This window comes from Eucalyptus grandis, chromosome 4 (assembly GCF_016545825.1).
Source record: "Eucalyptus grandis isolate ANBG69807.140 chromosome 4, ASM1654582v1, whole genome shotgun sequence".
In the NCBI taxonomy this organism is placed as follows: Eukaryota; Viridiplantae; Streptophyta; class Magnoliopsida; order Myrtales; family Myrtaceae; genus Eucalyptus; species Eucalyptus grandis.
In genome coordinates this window covers 34596275-34612962 of record NC_052615.1, presented here as the reverse complement: position 1 = coordinate 34612962, position 16688 = coordinate 34596275, and the positions used below count along the sequence as shown (strand labels likewise).

Below are 16688 nucleotides of genomic sequence, written 5' to 3'. Positions count from 1 at the left end.
TGGAGACAGATCTTATGCTACAATAACAAGCAAAGGACTCTCATATGAAAACCATGTTCCGATTATCAGCTATCCTGATTTCTGAATTGGTTTGTGATCAGCACAAAATTCCTATATTTATTCTCTACATTGATTAGTGTTACAAGTCCATGTGGTCCACTTCAGAATCCACAAATCCTGTGCATAAATTATCATTTAAACAATGCAAGTATCCATCATGTGATTCGAAAAAAATTAAGCAGGCAACTTGCTGTACTGCTGACATTACTCGACGTGTGAGATTTACATTTTCTTCTATGCCATCAGTGTAGGTCTGATGATTGCAATTCAGCTTAAGAGAACAAAGTTAACTAGCAAGGTTTAAAACTTCCTTCCAGAATCATTAACAAACATAGGTTTCAAAACGTAGACTTTTTCACGATTCATTCAAGTTTGGTTTTAATATAGAAGAAAGATATATGAATACTTTGAAAGACTATAGCACTGGACAGTACGCTACCCTCAATCATCATCTCCTCTTGAAGTTCATCTGTGAAACCCTTAAGAGAGCATATAATGCATTATCAAACCACATGCAGCAGATTCAATCATACAAGAAGTGCTCAAGACTCTTCAGTATTAGCTGATTGTCATTGCACACCATCAACCCTCGTACATATACAAACTCTAAGACATGCACGCATTGTGGTGTGTTCTCAGCCACAAGTGTGAAAAGGGATTATTCCTTGTCAGATATCCATCCTATCTAAAGATGGCTCGTAAATATTTGTGAAGGATAAGGTAATTTAACACTTGCTTACACCATAAACTTGAATGGATAAAACAGTCCATGTACATCATGGTATCTATCATAACAATCCAATAGGGGAGACAGCAAAACCACACTGAGCATTCGGTTTTCTAGTAGCAGAGTGTGCAAAGAGTGAAATGATACTTGAGTCTCTCTTTGTATTGGACCACCCGTTGTTCTGTGGGGCTTCTCTTTTCCATATACTTCAACCACTCTTTTACACAGTGAAAACGCGCTTTTGGACCCCATCGATTTGCTTATAAATACCTCCCCGATTCTTGCATTGTGAACTCAATTTTGTGGGATTTGAACACACATTCCCATGGCTACCGACGAATTCTATTGCATTGCCTTGTTTGTGCTAGTGTCTGGTGTGGGCATAAGTTCCGCCAGAACAGCTCTTCTTACTCTTCCTGAGACGGTGGGACACGTTCCTGTTGTTGTTGGTTATAGTGGTGGAGGTGGAGTGGGGGAGGCGGCGGTTATGGAGCTACAGGTGGCATGACGGGATATGCGAGCAGTGGTGGCAGTGGAGAGGGTGGTGGCGGAGGCTATGGAGGAGCTGGTGGAGGACAAGGTGGTGGCATTGGTGGGTAGCGGTGGTGGAAATGCTTACGGTGCAGGAGGCGCGAAGGGCGCAGGATATGGAAGTGGGGGTGGCGAAGGAGGTGGTGCTGGATACGGTGCAGGTGGTTATGCTGGAGGAGGCGGAGGTGGAAGTGGCGGTGGAGGAGGTGGTGGATCCGGCGCTGGAGGTGCCGGTTATGGAGGCGGAGAAGGAGGTGGTGCCGGCGGCGGCTACGGTGCTGGAGGAGCCGGCGCTGGTGGATATGGAGGTGGTGGCGGGAGTGCAGGAGGGGGAGCAGGGTATGCTGGAGGAGCATCTGGTGGTGGATATGGCAGCGGAGGAGGAGCTGGTGGTGGACACGTTGGAGGCGTTGGAGGTGGCTGTGGCGGAGGTGGTGGAGGGGCCTACGGTGGTGGTGGAGCAGCTTATGGCGGTGGTGCTGGTAGTGGGGAAGGCGGCGGCTACATTCCTTGAGGATGCTTTCACAAGGTTATTGCATGCGAAGAGGGAGGCCTTTTCTTGCCATATAAATTACAAAAATAAGATTGATTCGATGAAGAAGAGGGTTGGTCAATTTATTAATCTATTGTATCGAGGCAAGATGTACTTGCTAGTCATGGAGGTGTAATCTCATTTCGTGTTTACGTTGGATGAAGAACTTAAATTCCTTTTTTATTAGCTCCCCCTAGTTTCCCTCTTCGTTTTACCTGTTCGATAAGCTGCTCCAACAGGTATGCAGCTTCGTTTTAGTTCCCGGTTTTGATATGCAAATGGCAATTTTGCCAGGAAGGCACGAGTTTTAGTTGTTGGTTTTTGCCATCAATATAATCGCAAGACCGCAGGACTACACATGTGCACAGCACTTGCATCCACGCGATGCTTGCGATTTAGCACCTGAAGTTGTTTTCGGCAGGACAAACAAGGGCACGAGCCTCGTTCGCCAGCATTACACTGCTCAAGGAATCACACGATCAATGCACTCGACCAAATTCAGCATCTAATGCTTTTGTTATTCTCGCCATTATTAACTATAAGAACTCTTCGTGATATCCAACTGAAGAAAAGGGACAAAATGAAACTTTGAACTACTTTGGTTTTCCAATGCAGCAGTTAGCATATACATAAGATGCCAAATAGAGCAACCTACTGTCTCCATAACAAAAAAGAACATATAACCATAGAACAATAAGAAAACTTGGTCCTTGCCCACTTGGCATCACCTTCAAAGTCAGAGAGCTCACAGTCAATTCCCCAACCCAAGCTATCAACGAGTTCGAGCGGCCACGGAGTGCACATGACTAGACCTGGGGCGAGCACTTGGAGGGCTAGTCCTCTTACATGGAGATGCTCTCATTCTTCTTCTGTCCATCTTCTTTTTCGAAACGCCAGGACTTTGCGGACCCAGCACAGCCTGGTACAATCTAAGACCCCTTGAAGAAGGCATTTGCCTTATGTACCGAATAGCTTCCCTTCGCTTTGGATCGTCCAAAGCTTTACTCAATTGTTGTTTACAAGTCACCCGATGTGGTTTCAGAAGATGCGAATTTCCATCACTTTCTCCTGAAAACAATGAATCAATCAGATGATCGTGCGCTGCAGTTTATTGAAGCAAATTATTCGTATCTGCTGCAGTTTGTTGAAAAAACAACCATCCCTTACCTGACAATTTCCTGGCATAAGTATCTGGAGATGCGGGACTGGGAGATGGAGATCGAACGGGTGTCAGAGGACGAAAAACATCATTGTTCACCAAACCCTGACTTTCAGGCTCACAGATGTTCCCACAAAAGGAGGTTGTGGATTCTCCCCTCCCACTAAATGAAGTTTCACCGTGACAATTACGCTCATCAGAACTCAAAGGAGCCTCTATGTCATCTCTGGAGTCATTAACCACCTCATTTTCCCCCAAGTCATGATCGAATGACTTGGCTACTATGGCACCACCTGTAACTTCGCCAAGGCTATTATTCCCAGAACCATTTCCAGGATATGTGGGGGCACCTTCAATGGAAACATGAGAAGGTTCACAAAATATGGGCTTGTCAATATCAGCCATGCCAGGGGATGAAGTGCAAGGCACATCCAGATTATCCAACACCGATGTGGGTGATGCATCAGACAAGTCTGGATTTAAATTTGGTTTCTGTGCCTCCATCAAACTAGAAAACCAAGGTGTGCCCTGCTTTGTGTAAAATAGAAGGTAGGCATCCTGAGCTAACACAAGATCCTCCTGGACCTTCTGGACCTGCAAAAGATTGCATGACCTTTTTGTATTTAATTAATTAAGGAAGTGTACGACTCTCTCCAAACAGTGAAAAACAAAGGCCAATTTTGACCAAAGGAACATCTGCTTTTTTGTCCCTAGTTGGGTTATAGTGAATGCAGCAGATTGGCAAAGTTCACAGTTAATACTACTTAAAGCCAAAAATAAAAATGAATCACGGATATAAGAAGCAAATGTTAGCAAAACTAAATTTACGAAGAGAATGATGAAGTACCTCAGCGTCATCAAACCTATGCCATGTCCCAGGAGAAGACCTAACAAAGCTAAAATAATGCCCAGAAGTGGGCGAAATTCCGATATGCACCACAACAGCATAGAGTTGATACTTGATTCCCACCTATTGCAGAGAAAGATGGTAAGCAAGAGAATTGAAGGTTTATACTTGGAAGTTGGAAAGCCTTATCTATAGCATAACATATATTTGTCAAAAAACACCCAAAAGAAAGTCATGCTCATGAATGTACCATCCATCAGCATCTCTTGACAATCAAGGTGAGAGCAATGCAAAAGTCCACAAACCAGTCAACATGTTACAAAGTCATGCAAGGTCTCTAAAAATCCTGTCCTTATTAAACATACCCATCCATCCACAAAGTTAACGGGCTTAATGATGAAACTCAACTGACATGTGTAAGAAATCACGTCAAGTATACCCTCCATAAAGTTAACAGGCCTAATGATGAAACTCAACCGACGTGTATAAGACATCGCTTCAGGTAAAACCCAAAATACCAGAACTTGTTAGTGGAAAAGGACTAAGTAGAACTGACAACCAAAACCCTAGCTAACAAAATTTGTCAGCATGAATAGTCAATCAATACTCACATTATGAATCCGACTGCCACCAGTGTAAGGCTGCAGGTCAAGCTCTAAAGGAAAATCCACATGCTTATCTATCTTCTCAACATTGAAACCATCACTCTTGAATCGCTTCAAATGGAATACAGCAACTGAGGGTTCCTCATCCAGCAGAAGCTGCTTCTCCATCGACACTTCTTGATTGCAGTTTGAACATCTGAACTTTGTCTCAGGATCTTCGATCTTCTCTACATTAGTGAAAGATTCCAGAGCAGCCGAAAGGTTGGCCACATGTTCAATCTCCAGACTCAGGTCAATAAGGGGCTCGTAAGTGTAGGAGCAGTGTCCACAACTGCAGCATTGTAGCTGTAGCAGACACAGTATTGTGCAGAGTCACCAACCAAACTAAAACAAGACCACATTCAGGATGAAAGGAAAAATGACAATAAAGATCAAATTCCTGTCCATACTTTGCTTACGAGACGACCGCCAAAAACCTGATCCACAATATTGCTTCTTGCAGACACTTCATCCTCTGCTTTTGAATCTAAACAGCACCTTTCGAGTCTATCCAACAAGGCCTGTTGGAACTCATGAGCATCTTCCTGTTGATACCTCTGAAAATCAGAAGATATATCTGGTGCTCTCGAGTCAAGAATCACAGTACCACGATTCATTAATGCTAAGCTTTCCACTGTGGAAAGTGGTAGCTGTCCTTGACTCAGTTCCAAATTCACAGCGACAAAATATGCTAAATGCCAGGGGTACAAAGAGTTTTTACTATCTTGTTTATAAAAAGAAGAGACAAGATCAAATTTGAATGTTGAGATTAGTGAGAGCTATGCATAAAGCAGTCCACGTCTTTAAATATTCAATTGATCTGGCCACATATCCTTCCATATATCATCAGCAATATATAAAGTAGTAGAAACACGGAAGCAGCATCTACGCAGTGGGAGGGAAAGGATACTGTTCAGATTGTGGACTAATTTGAATGGAGAAACTATCCTGCCGGAAGAAGATATGCAGAGTTCGATGTGGTTGCGCAGCACGCACAGGACACAGAAGCCCTCTTTGCCTCCTGAAAACTCCAAAACCGCAATCGCTCAGTGGCCACTCAAACGAATTACGAATTCACTGCATCGAGCAGTAAACGAACCGGACCATAAAAACTTACGATCGCACAGATCGGCATGGTTGAAGCCGCGGATCGCTTGGACGAGCGGCACAGTATGAGTGAGACATTGCATTACCGCATTCAAGAAGCACGTGAACCCCAAATTAGTAAGCCCTGCGCCCTGCAGCAACTCCGACGCAAAAAGGAAAACCAAATCGCAGCATTAAACTCGAGCTCCAGAAATGAACCTCGCAGATCCTAACGAACTCTCGCTCCGAAAAAATGACAGGAAAAACGAATTTCTAAATATGAACTCGAGCGACGCACCACTCCAGAAGGCACGATCTCGGGGACGGGGGGCGCCGGGAGAAGCAAGGGCGGGCCGCAGATCATCCGCCTCCGCGGGTACCACGGCGACCACCAGCTCAGCTCCCGCCGCCTGTAGCAGCAGTACCGGTTCTCCTCCGGCGAGACCTCCTTCTCCACCTCCTCCTCGTCCGCCGTCGCGTACGGGCCCAGCGCGCGGCCGTCCTCCTCCATCTCGTCCGGAGGAGACTCCTCCTCCTCCTCCTCATCCTCCTCCTCGCCGTCGCTCGGCGCCGGAGGGGGCGGCTCGCGGCCGTCGGGCGGGGACGGCGCCTCGAACGGGCCGAGGATCCGGCGGGGAGGAGGGGGCCGGGGAGGCTAGGGTTTCGGGGCCTGGAGCTCCGCCATCGGAGCGGCGGAGGGGCGGGGCGGAGGCGAATTGCGGCGGCGGAGGGCGGGGGAGGGCGAGAGAGAGAGAGCGCGATCGGCGATTTCGCGGAGGGGGAATTTCGAGGGTTTGTTTTTAGGCGGAGGAATTTGGGGGTTTTGGAGGGGGAGGAAGGAGGGAGGGAGGAGGGAGCGGAGGTTTGAGGGTTTTCAAAAAGGAGGGAAAACGAAGCCGCCATCGTAATTTCCCCTTCTTTTCGCTTCCCAAAAAATTAAAGAAGATTGAATCGAACGGCGCGTGCGGGGATTGCCATTTGGGGACTGTACGCGTGCTTTGTTTTTCTTTTTCTCTTTTTTTTCTTTTCCTTTTTTACATTTATATGTATATGTGTGTGTGGAAAGGAAATAAGGCGGATGTGGATGGAGAATCGATGATATGATATTTGATCATTTTAATATCTAGAAGAAAGGAAAAAAAAAAAAAGTAATTTTAAGTAATCGATCGTGTTACTATCTAATGTTTCTGGAAATGGGTAATTTGGTGAGAATAAAAAGCAAGATGAATACGTGTAATTCGCTTGAATTTGAGCAGTTTCAAAATGCTATTGTTGGTAAGGGTAAGTGAGGTTCTCAATTCATTTTTTCTAGGAATTGAAACCAAAATCGATTACGGAACCAATTAGGGCTCTAAAAGGAGCCCCACATAAGAAATGTCCGAAATAGTCTCGACACCGATTCACAATTTCCCTTCATTCACAATTTCACACTTTCACGCCGTTGGACGCCGTTCTTAGTCTCACCGCTAGACGCCGCTCGCCCTCGACGCTACTACCGCACGCTAGTCGCCCTAACTCTCGCCACTCGACACTAGTCGCTGCCCCAAATCTCTGAGTCTCTCTCATTCTCTGCCTTTGCTCGTCGCCAACGCCGCTCACCCTCAATGCTGCAGCCGGACGCCACTCGCCCTCGCCGGACACCACTCGCCCTCGTCGAACAAAGTTGGGGCTTTTGGCTGCTTTTGTGAGGAAGAGGAATATCTGTCAATTCCTACACTCAACATGGCGAACCCGCTCTAAGACTTGCTCAATCTCATGCTGAAAGTTCTGCACTCTCTTGATTTAAGGGTCTCGGTCTTCAACGCTTCCTGGCCCTTCTTAAGCGTGTCAAATTTCATTTCATTTTCAGCTTTTTGGTTATCATATGTAATAGTACTACTCGATGTTTTTCTATGTTCATTGAATTTATGTCTCCTCTTTATATTCTTCAGCAAGTGCTTATTCCCTTTATAAAGGAACTGCTGTATTGCATTTCTGAATCCTATTTAAGAATGCATTTGTCATGTTTTGTAGTTGCATTTGCTTAAGGATGAATAAGAGGGTAATCTCGCTTTTGTTGGAATTTCTATTATCTAATGTTCTTTAGAAAGTTTTTCATGTTGATGAGATTATCCTCACTCTGATTCGCTATATTTATGTCACTCTGCTCGATGAAGTTTAATTCTTTCATCTTGCAATGTTGTAGCTGTGTAGTTTTTTCTGTTTTTGCTTTTGTTGTATGGAAATGGTCCGTGAGAGGTTATGCTGGTATGGAGAGCACGCATTTTCCATGGCAAAGTGCAGTATAATTTGAATGGAATTTTGATTTGATAGGGTAGATAACTTAATGGGTCTATTCTTCCATGATTTTGGAATGTTATGCTAGAAGAGGATCGTGTGCTTAATTGTTTTTGCTAGATTAGCAAGCTAAACTGACCAGTTTCAATTTCTAAGTTAAAGTTGCTGGTTTTTTTGTCAAAAACAAAACTTTCTTAATTTATTGGTATGAATGGAGTCCATTTATATGCTAGACATTCTTGTTTTAATGGTATTTTATTTCTAGTTTGCTATTTATTTTGAAATTTCTAATTATATTCTATTATTGTTGTGTAGTGAAAAGTTAATGTATCAAAATAACATGTCAATTGAGGTGAAGGGACGTGAGGAGATGATTCCGATCACGGAATTAAAGTTTTTTGGCGATGAAATTGAAGAAGAGACACCCTCTACCATGAGTACCACAAATAAGATATTTGATTTTCATCTTCCTCATGATAAGAAATATACGTCCGAATGTTAGAATTATTATTTGAAAATCAATGATAAATATGGAAAAATATATCAAGTGAAGCGCATTCATTGTGAGTCCATGCTTAAGTACCGTGTTGCTAACGGTAACAATGAGGAAGCACTTGACCACATGCAAGAGGTTTCCTCGTAATGTAGATAAGAAACAGAAATTCTTTGCACCCATAGCTGGCAAGAATGTTGTAGGCAAATATTTGCTTAGTTCATCATCCTTGATGAGCAACACTTTTTCTTGGTTGAGCGTATTAGATTTCGTGAATTTGTTACTGAGTTACAACCTCTCTTCAAACATTTATCACGTTTCACAGTGGCGAAAGATTGCTTGAAATTGTATTTATGTAAAAGAATTTATTTAAAGAATTATTTTGGAAATATTAATTCTAGGATTGCACTCACGACTGATACATGGAGTTTCAATCAAAATCTGAATTATTTATGTCTAACTGCACATTTTATTAATGAAAATTGAAAGTTGCATAAAAGAATCATCAACTTTATGGTGATACATGGTCATAAAGGTAGGGAGATTGGGAAAATGGTGGAAAAATGCATTTAGGAGTAAGGAATAAAAAAAAGGTGTCCACAATTACTGTGGATAATACTAACTCGAATGATGTTGCAATTGACTATTTGAATGAAAAAATTTCAAAAGAAATGTTGTTGATATTAGATGGTAATATTTTGCACAGCTCATTAAATTTAATTGTGAGAGATGTTTTGACTATGGTACGTGACTTCATTGCATGTATCTGAAATGTTGTTAGGTATGTAAGGAGTTCTCCCACGAAAGCCAAAACATTTCAATATTGCATTGAGAGAGAACGGATCACTTATAAGGGTTCAGTAGTTCTTGACGTTACCACTTGATGGAACTCCACTTATTAAATACTGCCATAAAGTTTAGAAAAGCTTTTAAAATGATGGAAAAAGACGATTTATCTTTTGCAAATGAGCTTAATCATGAAACTCTTAATGATGATAATCAGGAAAATGCTATTATTTTTTCGGAATTTCTAAAAGCACTTATGATGCCATCAATCGGATGTCAGGGAGTTCATATGTTACTTCAAATGATTATTTTAAAAGGATAGCTCTTTTGTATAAATATTTGAAAGATGCGGTCGATGTTTCGGATCTTACGCTTTAGGCTATGGGTGTGAATTTTTTTTTTTTTTTGACAAATATTATGAAAGTTAGGATAAAATGAATATGATGGTGTTGATTGTGGTTGTGTTAGATCCTAGAGCTAAGTTGAATTATGTGAGTTTCTTGTATGGACAAATTTATGATGATGAATATAAAATTAAAGAGATGCATTACAAGGTAAATGATATATTGGAGCGTTTATATGAATTCTATGAGCAATCTTCTCTTATTTCAAGTGATCGAAATTTTGATGACTATAGTTTGGGTGCAAGTAGTAGTGATTCCAATGCCAATACGGGTAATAATTAATGAATAAAAAAGTATAATGCCCAAACTTGGAAGAAAATGTTTTTATACTCAAATGAATAAGGGTGCGATGACAACAAGTTCGAGCTTAATGAGTATTTTCAAGGAAAAAATGAAAAGGTTATTGATATTGACATTTTGATGTGGCGGAAAACTATTGACTCAAAATATAAGATTTTTTATTTGATGGCTCGAGATATTTTGTCCATTATTGTAACTACTGTTACTTCAGAGTCAACTTTTAATACATCGGGTCATGTGCTTAATAGCTTTCAAAGTTCTTTAACTCCCAAAGTAGTGAAAGCTTTGATTTGCACTCAAGATTAGTAGAGAGCCTTTTGTGTGCCGATTGCTGTTAAAGAGTGCATCGAGAACGTAGAAAAATTTGAGTTGGGTAAGTAATATTTATATTATTATATATTGTAATTCTTTTTGTATATCTAATAAGTGTATTTTATTTAATCTTTTATTATAGATATGGATGGTCTTAATGCGAAAATTATTGTCAATAAATAGATTTGATGTTTCAATCCCTGGTATGTACCAGAGGAGACCTCATTACTATTTCATTACCAATGTAATTTAACCAATTCTACTTTTTAGCTGGTTTGATGATCATCAATGTCCTAATAAAATCATAACTAATCCAAGATAGTTACCATCCCTATTTGCCAGAAATAAGTCATGATGTTCATAATTATTGCTAACGTATGCAATAAAAAATTATCTACAATGATTGTGTTATGACTATCATTTCTTTTGCAAATTTGAATGTTTTATATGTCAATATAATCCTAGATATGAATGAATATTTTATCCAACATAATCTTTTGGGAGTCCAATAATTTTGAAGGATTAATTAACATGGCGAAACCATGGTATGGAATAGCATATTCTATGAACAGAATCTCCACCTCTACTATACAGGTATCCCATCCTTATTAGTCTTTTCACTGATTTTTTTTTTCTAAGTGGAGAGGTTTCACAAATGATTTAATCCTAATATTCAATTGATTTTGTTCATAGTTGGCAAAATTGCAACCCCCAAAATGAACATTCAATCCCCGAAATATTCAAACATTTTCAAGTCCACCAAGCTTGTTCTTTTGATATTTTGGTGGTGTGATTCTGTTAGATACTTGGTGAATCATATATATATGATGTCTGATAGATAATCACCACTATAGTCCCATCAATTGCTTTTGATAGGTGTATTTCTTCAACTAAAATAACGCAAACCCGCTCAGATTAACTGGGGTGATTGTACTTCTTTTAAAATCTAGTGCACAGATTTACACTAAAAGATGTGAGACAAATGAGATTACTAGAAATAGAGCATACGATTTTTGCTTTTGGTAGAGAACAGAAAGAATAATCCTTTATATTGTCTATATTTGATTTGCAGGAATAGATGTCATATTCTACTGATAAAAATTTGTATCTATCAATACCCAATGTATTTATTCCTACCAATTTATCTCTAAAAATTTCAGAAGAAAATGTGTGATGTACAGTACATTTTGAACTTATCATGTTCATTTTTTAACTTCTATAGTGACTAATCTTTTGAACTAACCAACTTGCCAGTTCTATTGAGAAAGTCATCATACTCAATATTATGGTTTAAGCCTAATATTGTATTCTCCACTCCCAAGAAATATATTAAAATAGATTTTAGCTACCCCATGCTAGCAACTCATCTGAAGCTGTAGTTCTGACTAATTTGTTTACGCGATTGTTGATGGATTACTTAAATGAATTCAGTAAGATTCTAAAGTACACTAGACTATATAGGAATATCTCATGCTATGTTTATGTCAGTCTTGATTTTACTGAAGTCATTCCTTTGAAAATGACATTCAATGATCAATGTGATTTTGCATGGCTTAAAGTAGTGTTCAGTCCCTCTTCTTCTACAAACCCGTTTTTCTAATTCGTATATTGTTGTGACCATGCATGGTTGGTTTTCTACTTAATTTTCTTTTTTTGGATATGTTCAGCTTATGATGCGCGGGTTGCTGGCCTTTATCATAGTGTGCATCACACTAACACGGGTTTTCAGGTTCTTGTTTTTGAAATAAGCTACTTTTAGTTTAGATAAACATAAAAAGACTGGAATATGCTTTTATGCTTTTCCTTCACTCATTTTTCTATCCTAAAAAAAAGATCTTTAAATATTTTGAAATGGAAATAGAATGGGCAAGCAATTCTACAAAGTGCCCTAGTCTCTCTTGTGTATGCAGGAGTGGACGTTCTATGTACTAACCATATGTTTCCATACTTAGGTCATTGTGGTTGGTTATAGTCACAAGTTGAGGATATTGCTAGAAAAAGTCACGGAGAAAATTGCAACCTTTGAAGTGAAACCTGAGAGATTTGTTGTGATCAATGTAAACTTTTGCACTCCCTCTCTCTCACAGAAATATCTGCACCATTTACTTTCTGATTTTGCAAGTTACTTGTAATTCTCTCTTTGCCCATATATGTTACAAGAAGTGGTGACAAAAGATTATCAAAATTTGAAGTATGAGCAGGCTATGCCCTATTGTTCACTAATACTACAAGACAACACTTGACCCTAGACTTACGTGTGCTTTGTTTTTCTTTTTTTTTTTTTTTTTTTCCTTTTTACATTTATATGTATATATGTGTGTGTTTATGTGTGTGGAAAGGAAAGAAGGCGGATGTTGGTAGAGAATCGATGATTTGGTATTTGATCATTTTAGGGTGTGTTTGTTTAAAATTGTTTCTATTCCCCGAAACACAAATTTTTGTTCTTTTGTTTTGGGAAACAAAAAAATAATAGAAATTTACACTTTTGTTCCTAGGAGCAAATTTTTTTTTTTTTGTTTCCGAGAACAGATTTGAAACAGAAACAAGAAATAGAAAAAACTTGTTTCTTGTTTCCCAAAAACACTTCCGAGAAACACTTTTTTTTCTTATTATTTTTCTTCTTCTTCTTCTTCTTCCTTTTACCGGTCACTGGCCTTGGCCATGGCCGGCACTGGCGATCGGCTAGATAAGGGCCAGCGACCTTGTTGAAGCGTCATTGGCCTCGGAGAGGCTGAGCCACGGTGAGGCTTGTCGACCCGAGCCTCACTGTGGCCTCGCAAGGCTCAGCCTCGCCGAGCCACCTCCAAGATGGCGTTACCTGGCGGTGACTTGGCGAGACTCCCTGGCTAATGGCGAGCTCACTGGCCAAAGAGAAAAAGAAAAAGGAAAAAGAAAGAAGAAAAAAATCAAAATATTAAAAAATCAAAAGAAACAAAAAAAATTATACAAGTTTACCAAACGTGTTTCTGTTTTTTTTCTATTCCAGAAACAGAAATTTTGTGCAGTAACCAAATGTGTTATTCTGTTTAAAAATTGTTCCCTGAAACATAAATAATTTTTTTTATTTCTATTTTTGGAACAATTTTGAACAGAAATATTACCAAACGTGCCTTTAATATCTAGAAGAAGGGGAAAAAAACGTGATTTTAAGCAATTGGTCGTGTTACTATCTAATGTTTTTGGAAATGGGTAATTTGGTGAGAATAAAAAGCGAGATGAATATGAGTAGTTTCAAAATGTCGATGGCGTTTTATGTTCTCACATCAAATCACCTCATAGGCTTCGTCATATAAAGATCAAATATGATTAGCATCCATAACATAGTTGGAATGCAGTTGACATCGAGCGAAATTTGGATTCAATGTTTTAGAAAAATAGGTTGGGAACATATCAAATGTAGAGTAGTCTAAGTTAGAGCTAAATCCAAATTGGTAATGGGACCGTGAAGCGATTTGAGATGATTTCGACATGAAAAAGAGGAAAATATAATTTGCTCATTTCCTTCCGTGGAATTTTCTCGAAATGGAATGTGAAATCTCATTTTATTTCAAATGAATGATACATATCTACCATCTCTCCTCCCTTCCAATGCCATCAAACTTCTATCACAATAATGACCATATTCATATCATCCGCATTTCTTATGAGAAACGATTTGCAAGCGTGATTTAATGCTAAACCAAAGTCTAAGAATCACAACCCAAAAAATATATTTGTTTCGTGGAATATGAATGATTTGGAAAATATTCTTTTAGAAAATGACCGTACGTATTGCTTAAAAATAAATAAAATGAATGATGAGAACGTTTTCATTATCAACGAAAATGCATGGATATAAATTGTCATCGATAATATAAATATATTCCACCGACTAATTATTTCAAACAATACGGATGACCTGATATGATTCGGGTAGATATTTGTCGCTTTGGAACTGAGAATCACCTTGGAACCGGAAACATCCCATTAAGGACTGGTTATGAAAAATTGAAACTGAAAACATCATGTTGGTTCCATTGATCGGACTGTTGATTTAGTTCAATTCTCGGGTGGGTTTTTGGAACCGATCCCCATTGCATTTATCAATTAATATCCCGGTGAACCTAATTTCTACGTTAAACACTAAAGCTTGTTCGGCCTTGAATTAAGGTCGAATTGCAAATCAATGATTTTGATTATGGATTGAAAACTATAAAGTAGAATGAATCGACGATACTTGTTAATTAGGAACATAATTTCTTCGAAGGGTATGGTGTGGTCCTTTGAGGGTTTCTTAACACCGAGAACATGTGCAGAATTAGACTCTACATTAAAAATCCTAACCTCTACAAAGTCAAAATATTAATCACTTGATTAATCTTTTTCAACATCAACCTAATTTAATCACGGGGATTATTAAAATATGCCTCAAGTTTGAGCCCATCATACAAAACCTAATCCGAATTAAGAATGCCGAAAAACACTGAAATTATTTGGCATTAAAGCGACAATTTACAATGGATAAGTTCAATTTTGAATGGACATGAGTTTGTTGAAGCATATTTCGTATAAAAATTGCAATTTCTATTCTAAAAAATAATTTATTATTATTATTATTATTATTATTATTATTATTGGAAGGAGGGCATGGAGGAAAATTAAATGAGATTTTTCTTACTAAATGATGGAAAATTATTTCTAGTTCATTTTTTATTTCAATTGAATACTGAAGAATGGCTTTTTAGGTAACATTTTCTAGAAATTTCATATTTTTTGCAAAATGAACGGATCTTTAAACATTAAACAAGTTGCTTAAACTGAAAAATCCAGCATGGACTTTGTGTTGGACTTAGACTCGGTCAGCATGGGTCATAGAAAGACTGGAAAATGAAATTAATTCCCACTTCCAATCGGTCCACAAAAACAAAATAGGAAACTAGAGAAGTTGACTCTCACTTGGATTCAGTAAAAATTCTTCATTAAATATATGAGTTGTTTTATTGGCTTGCGGATACAGTGACGCGCCATTGTTGATGAAAGCGTAGTCATATGTCATTTGTGTCTAAAGAAAGAGAGAATACTTGAAGTGCCAATACAAGTGCTTGACGGTGAGTCTCATGGGTCTTTCTTTGGCAAATTACATCAAAAAATTCAAGTGTTCATAATCGATTAAATCTTGTATAAAATTTGTTTAATTTCTTGTGAGATTGAGATATTATTTCATGAGGAATTGTGAGGCTTAAACACTATGTGTTATTAGATGTAATTAAGACTTGATAAATACTAAGAGTATTTAAATGACCTGAGTGTATACTTTCTGTTATATTTCTTGATCTACAGTGAATTCAGTGATGCTCCCCCTATAAACATATTGTACGACTGAACTGCATAAATCTTTTGTCCGATATATTTTTTTCTTTTTTCTATATTATTATTATTCGATTCCTCGCTTTTCACAACAATTGGTATCAGAGCCAAAGTTAGCTAAGTTGAAGCAAATCGATGATGATGGAAGAAGGAAAATGAGAATCGATAGATTTGATGGGAATGATTTTGTCTTTTGAAATATGTTGATTTAAAATTATCTCTACTAGATAAAATTGCACTTGCCATTGTTTGTGGAAAAGCCAAAGACTATGCAGCAAGTTAATTGGGATTTGATGGATAGACGAGCTATGGGTGGAATTTGACTGCGTTATAACGTCATATTTAACATTGTGAAAGAGAAAACCACTATTGATTTATGAAAACCCTGTCGGATATGTACAATAAGCTCTTTTAATTAACAAGGTTTATTTGATGCAACGTCTGTTTAATTTAAAGATGAATGAAGGTGCATCTAGTGTATATCATATCAATGAATTTAATGTGATCGTTAGTCAATTGAATTCAGTTGAGATTGATTTTAAATATGAGATGTATGTGCTTCAATCCCGTTATTCTCATTACCCGATAATTTGAATACTACCGTTACTATATTAATAATTCCTTTAGTTTGAGATTTAATTATGAGTGAGAATATCCATAGAAGATAATATGGTGAAACTATATACGTTGCTTTAGTAGGTGAAAATAGATAAAGAATTAGTACACGTGTTAGTAGGAGTAGTATAAACATGAATAGACGCAATCAATCTAGGACTGATGGCGCTGTTTATTAGAGCTATGACAAGAAGGGCCATCTTGTATGTCACTAATTTTTTTTTGTATGTCACTAATTATTCATCATTTGATGAATGAATTATGAATTATGGTTGTTCATTTTATGCTACACCAGATAAAAACTAGTTTACTACTTCTAAATGTATGAATAATAGTAAAGTGCAGTTGGGGAACAACCTTAAATGCAATGTTGTTAATGTTGGAAATGTTAAAATCAAAATAGATGATAGTACTGTAAGGACATTGATTGAAATGAGGCATGTTCCAGAATTGAAGAAAACTTTTATTTCTTTGAGTGCTTTAAATTTAGCTAAGTATTAATATATTTCAGAATGTGGAATTCTAAAAATTGTTTGAGGTGCTTTGATGATAATGAAATGAATCAAATA

At 38.3% G+C, this 16688-nt stretch overlaps 2 protein-coding genes across 2 annotated transcripts; one reads left to right on the top strand and one right to left on the bottom strand.

The window, feature by feature from the left end:
• The first annotated feature begins 1301 nt into the window (after positions 1-1301).
• Positions 1302-1832, top strand: LOC104443200 (glycine-rich cell wall structural protein 1.8-like). The gene has a single exon (XM_039310918.1). It carries the CDS (start codon positions 1302-1304, stop codon positions 1830-1832), a length of 531 nt encoding a protein of 176 aa, XP_039166852.1.
• Positions 1833-2422: 590 nt separating this feature from the next.
• Positions 2423-6409, bottom strand: LOC104442021 (ubiquitin carboxyl-terminal hydrolase 21). The gene is made up of 8 exons (XM_010055311.3): positions 5885-6409; positions 5618-5738; positions 5411-5521; positions 4911-5077; positions 4468-4806; positions 3857-3979; positions 3018-3603; positions 2423-2918 (listed from the first exon to the last, which is right to left on the bottom strand). The coding sequence occupies exons 1-8, from the start codon at positions 6095-6097 to the stop codon at positions 2623-2625; spliced, it is 1956 nt and encodes a 651-aa protein (XP_010053613.2). The 5' UTR covers positions 6098-6409; the 3' UTR covers positions 2423-2622.
• Positions 6410-16688: the final 10279 nt, after the last annotated feature.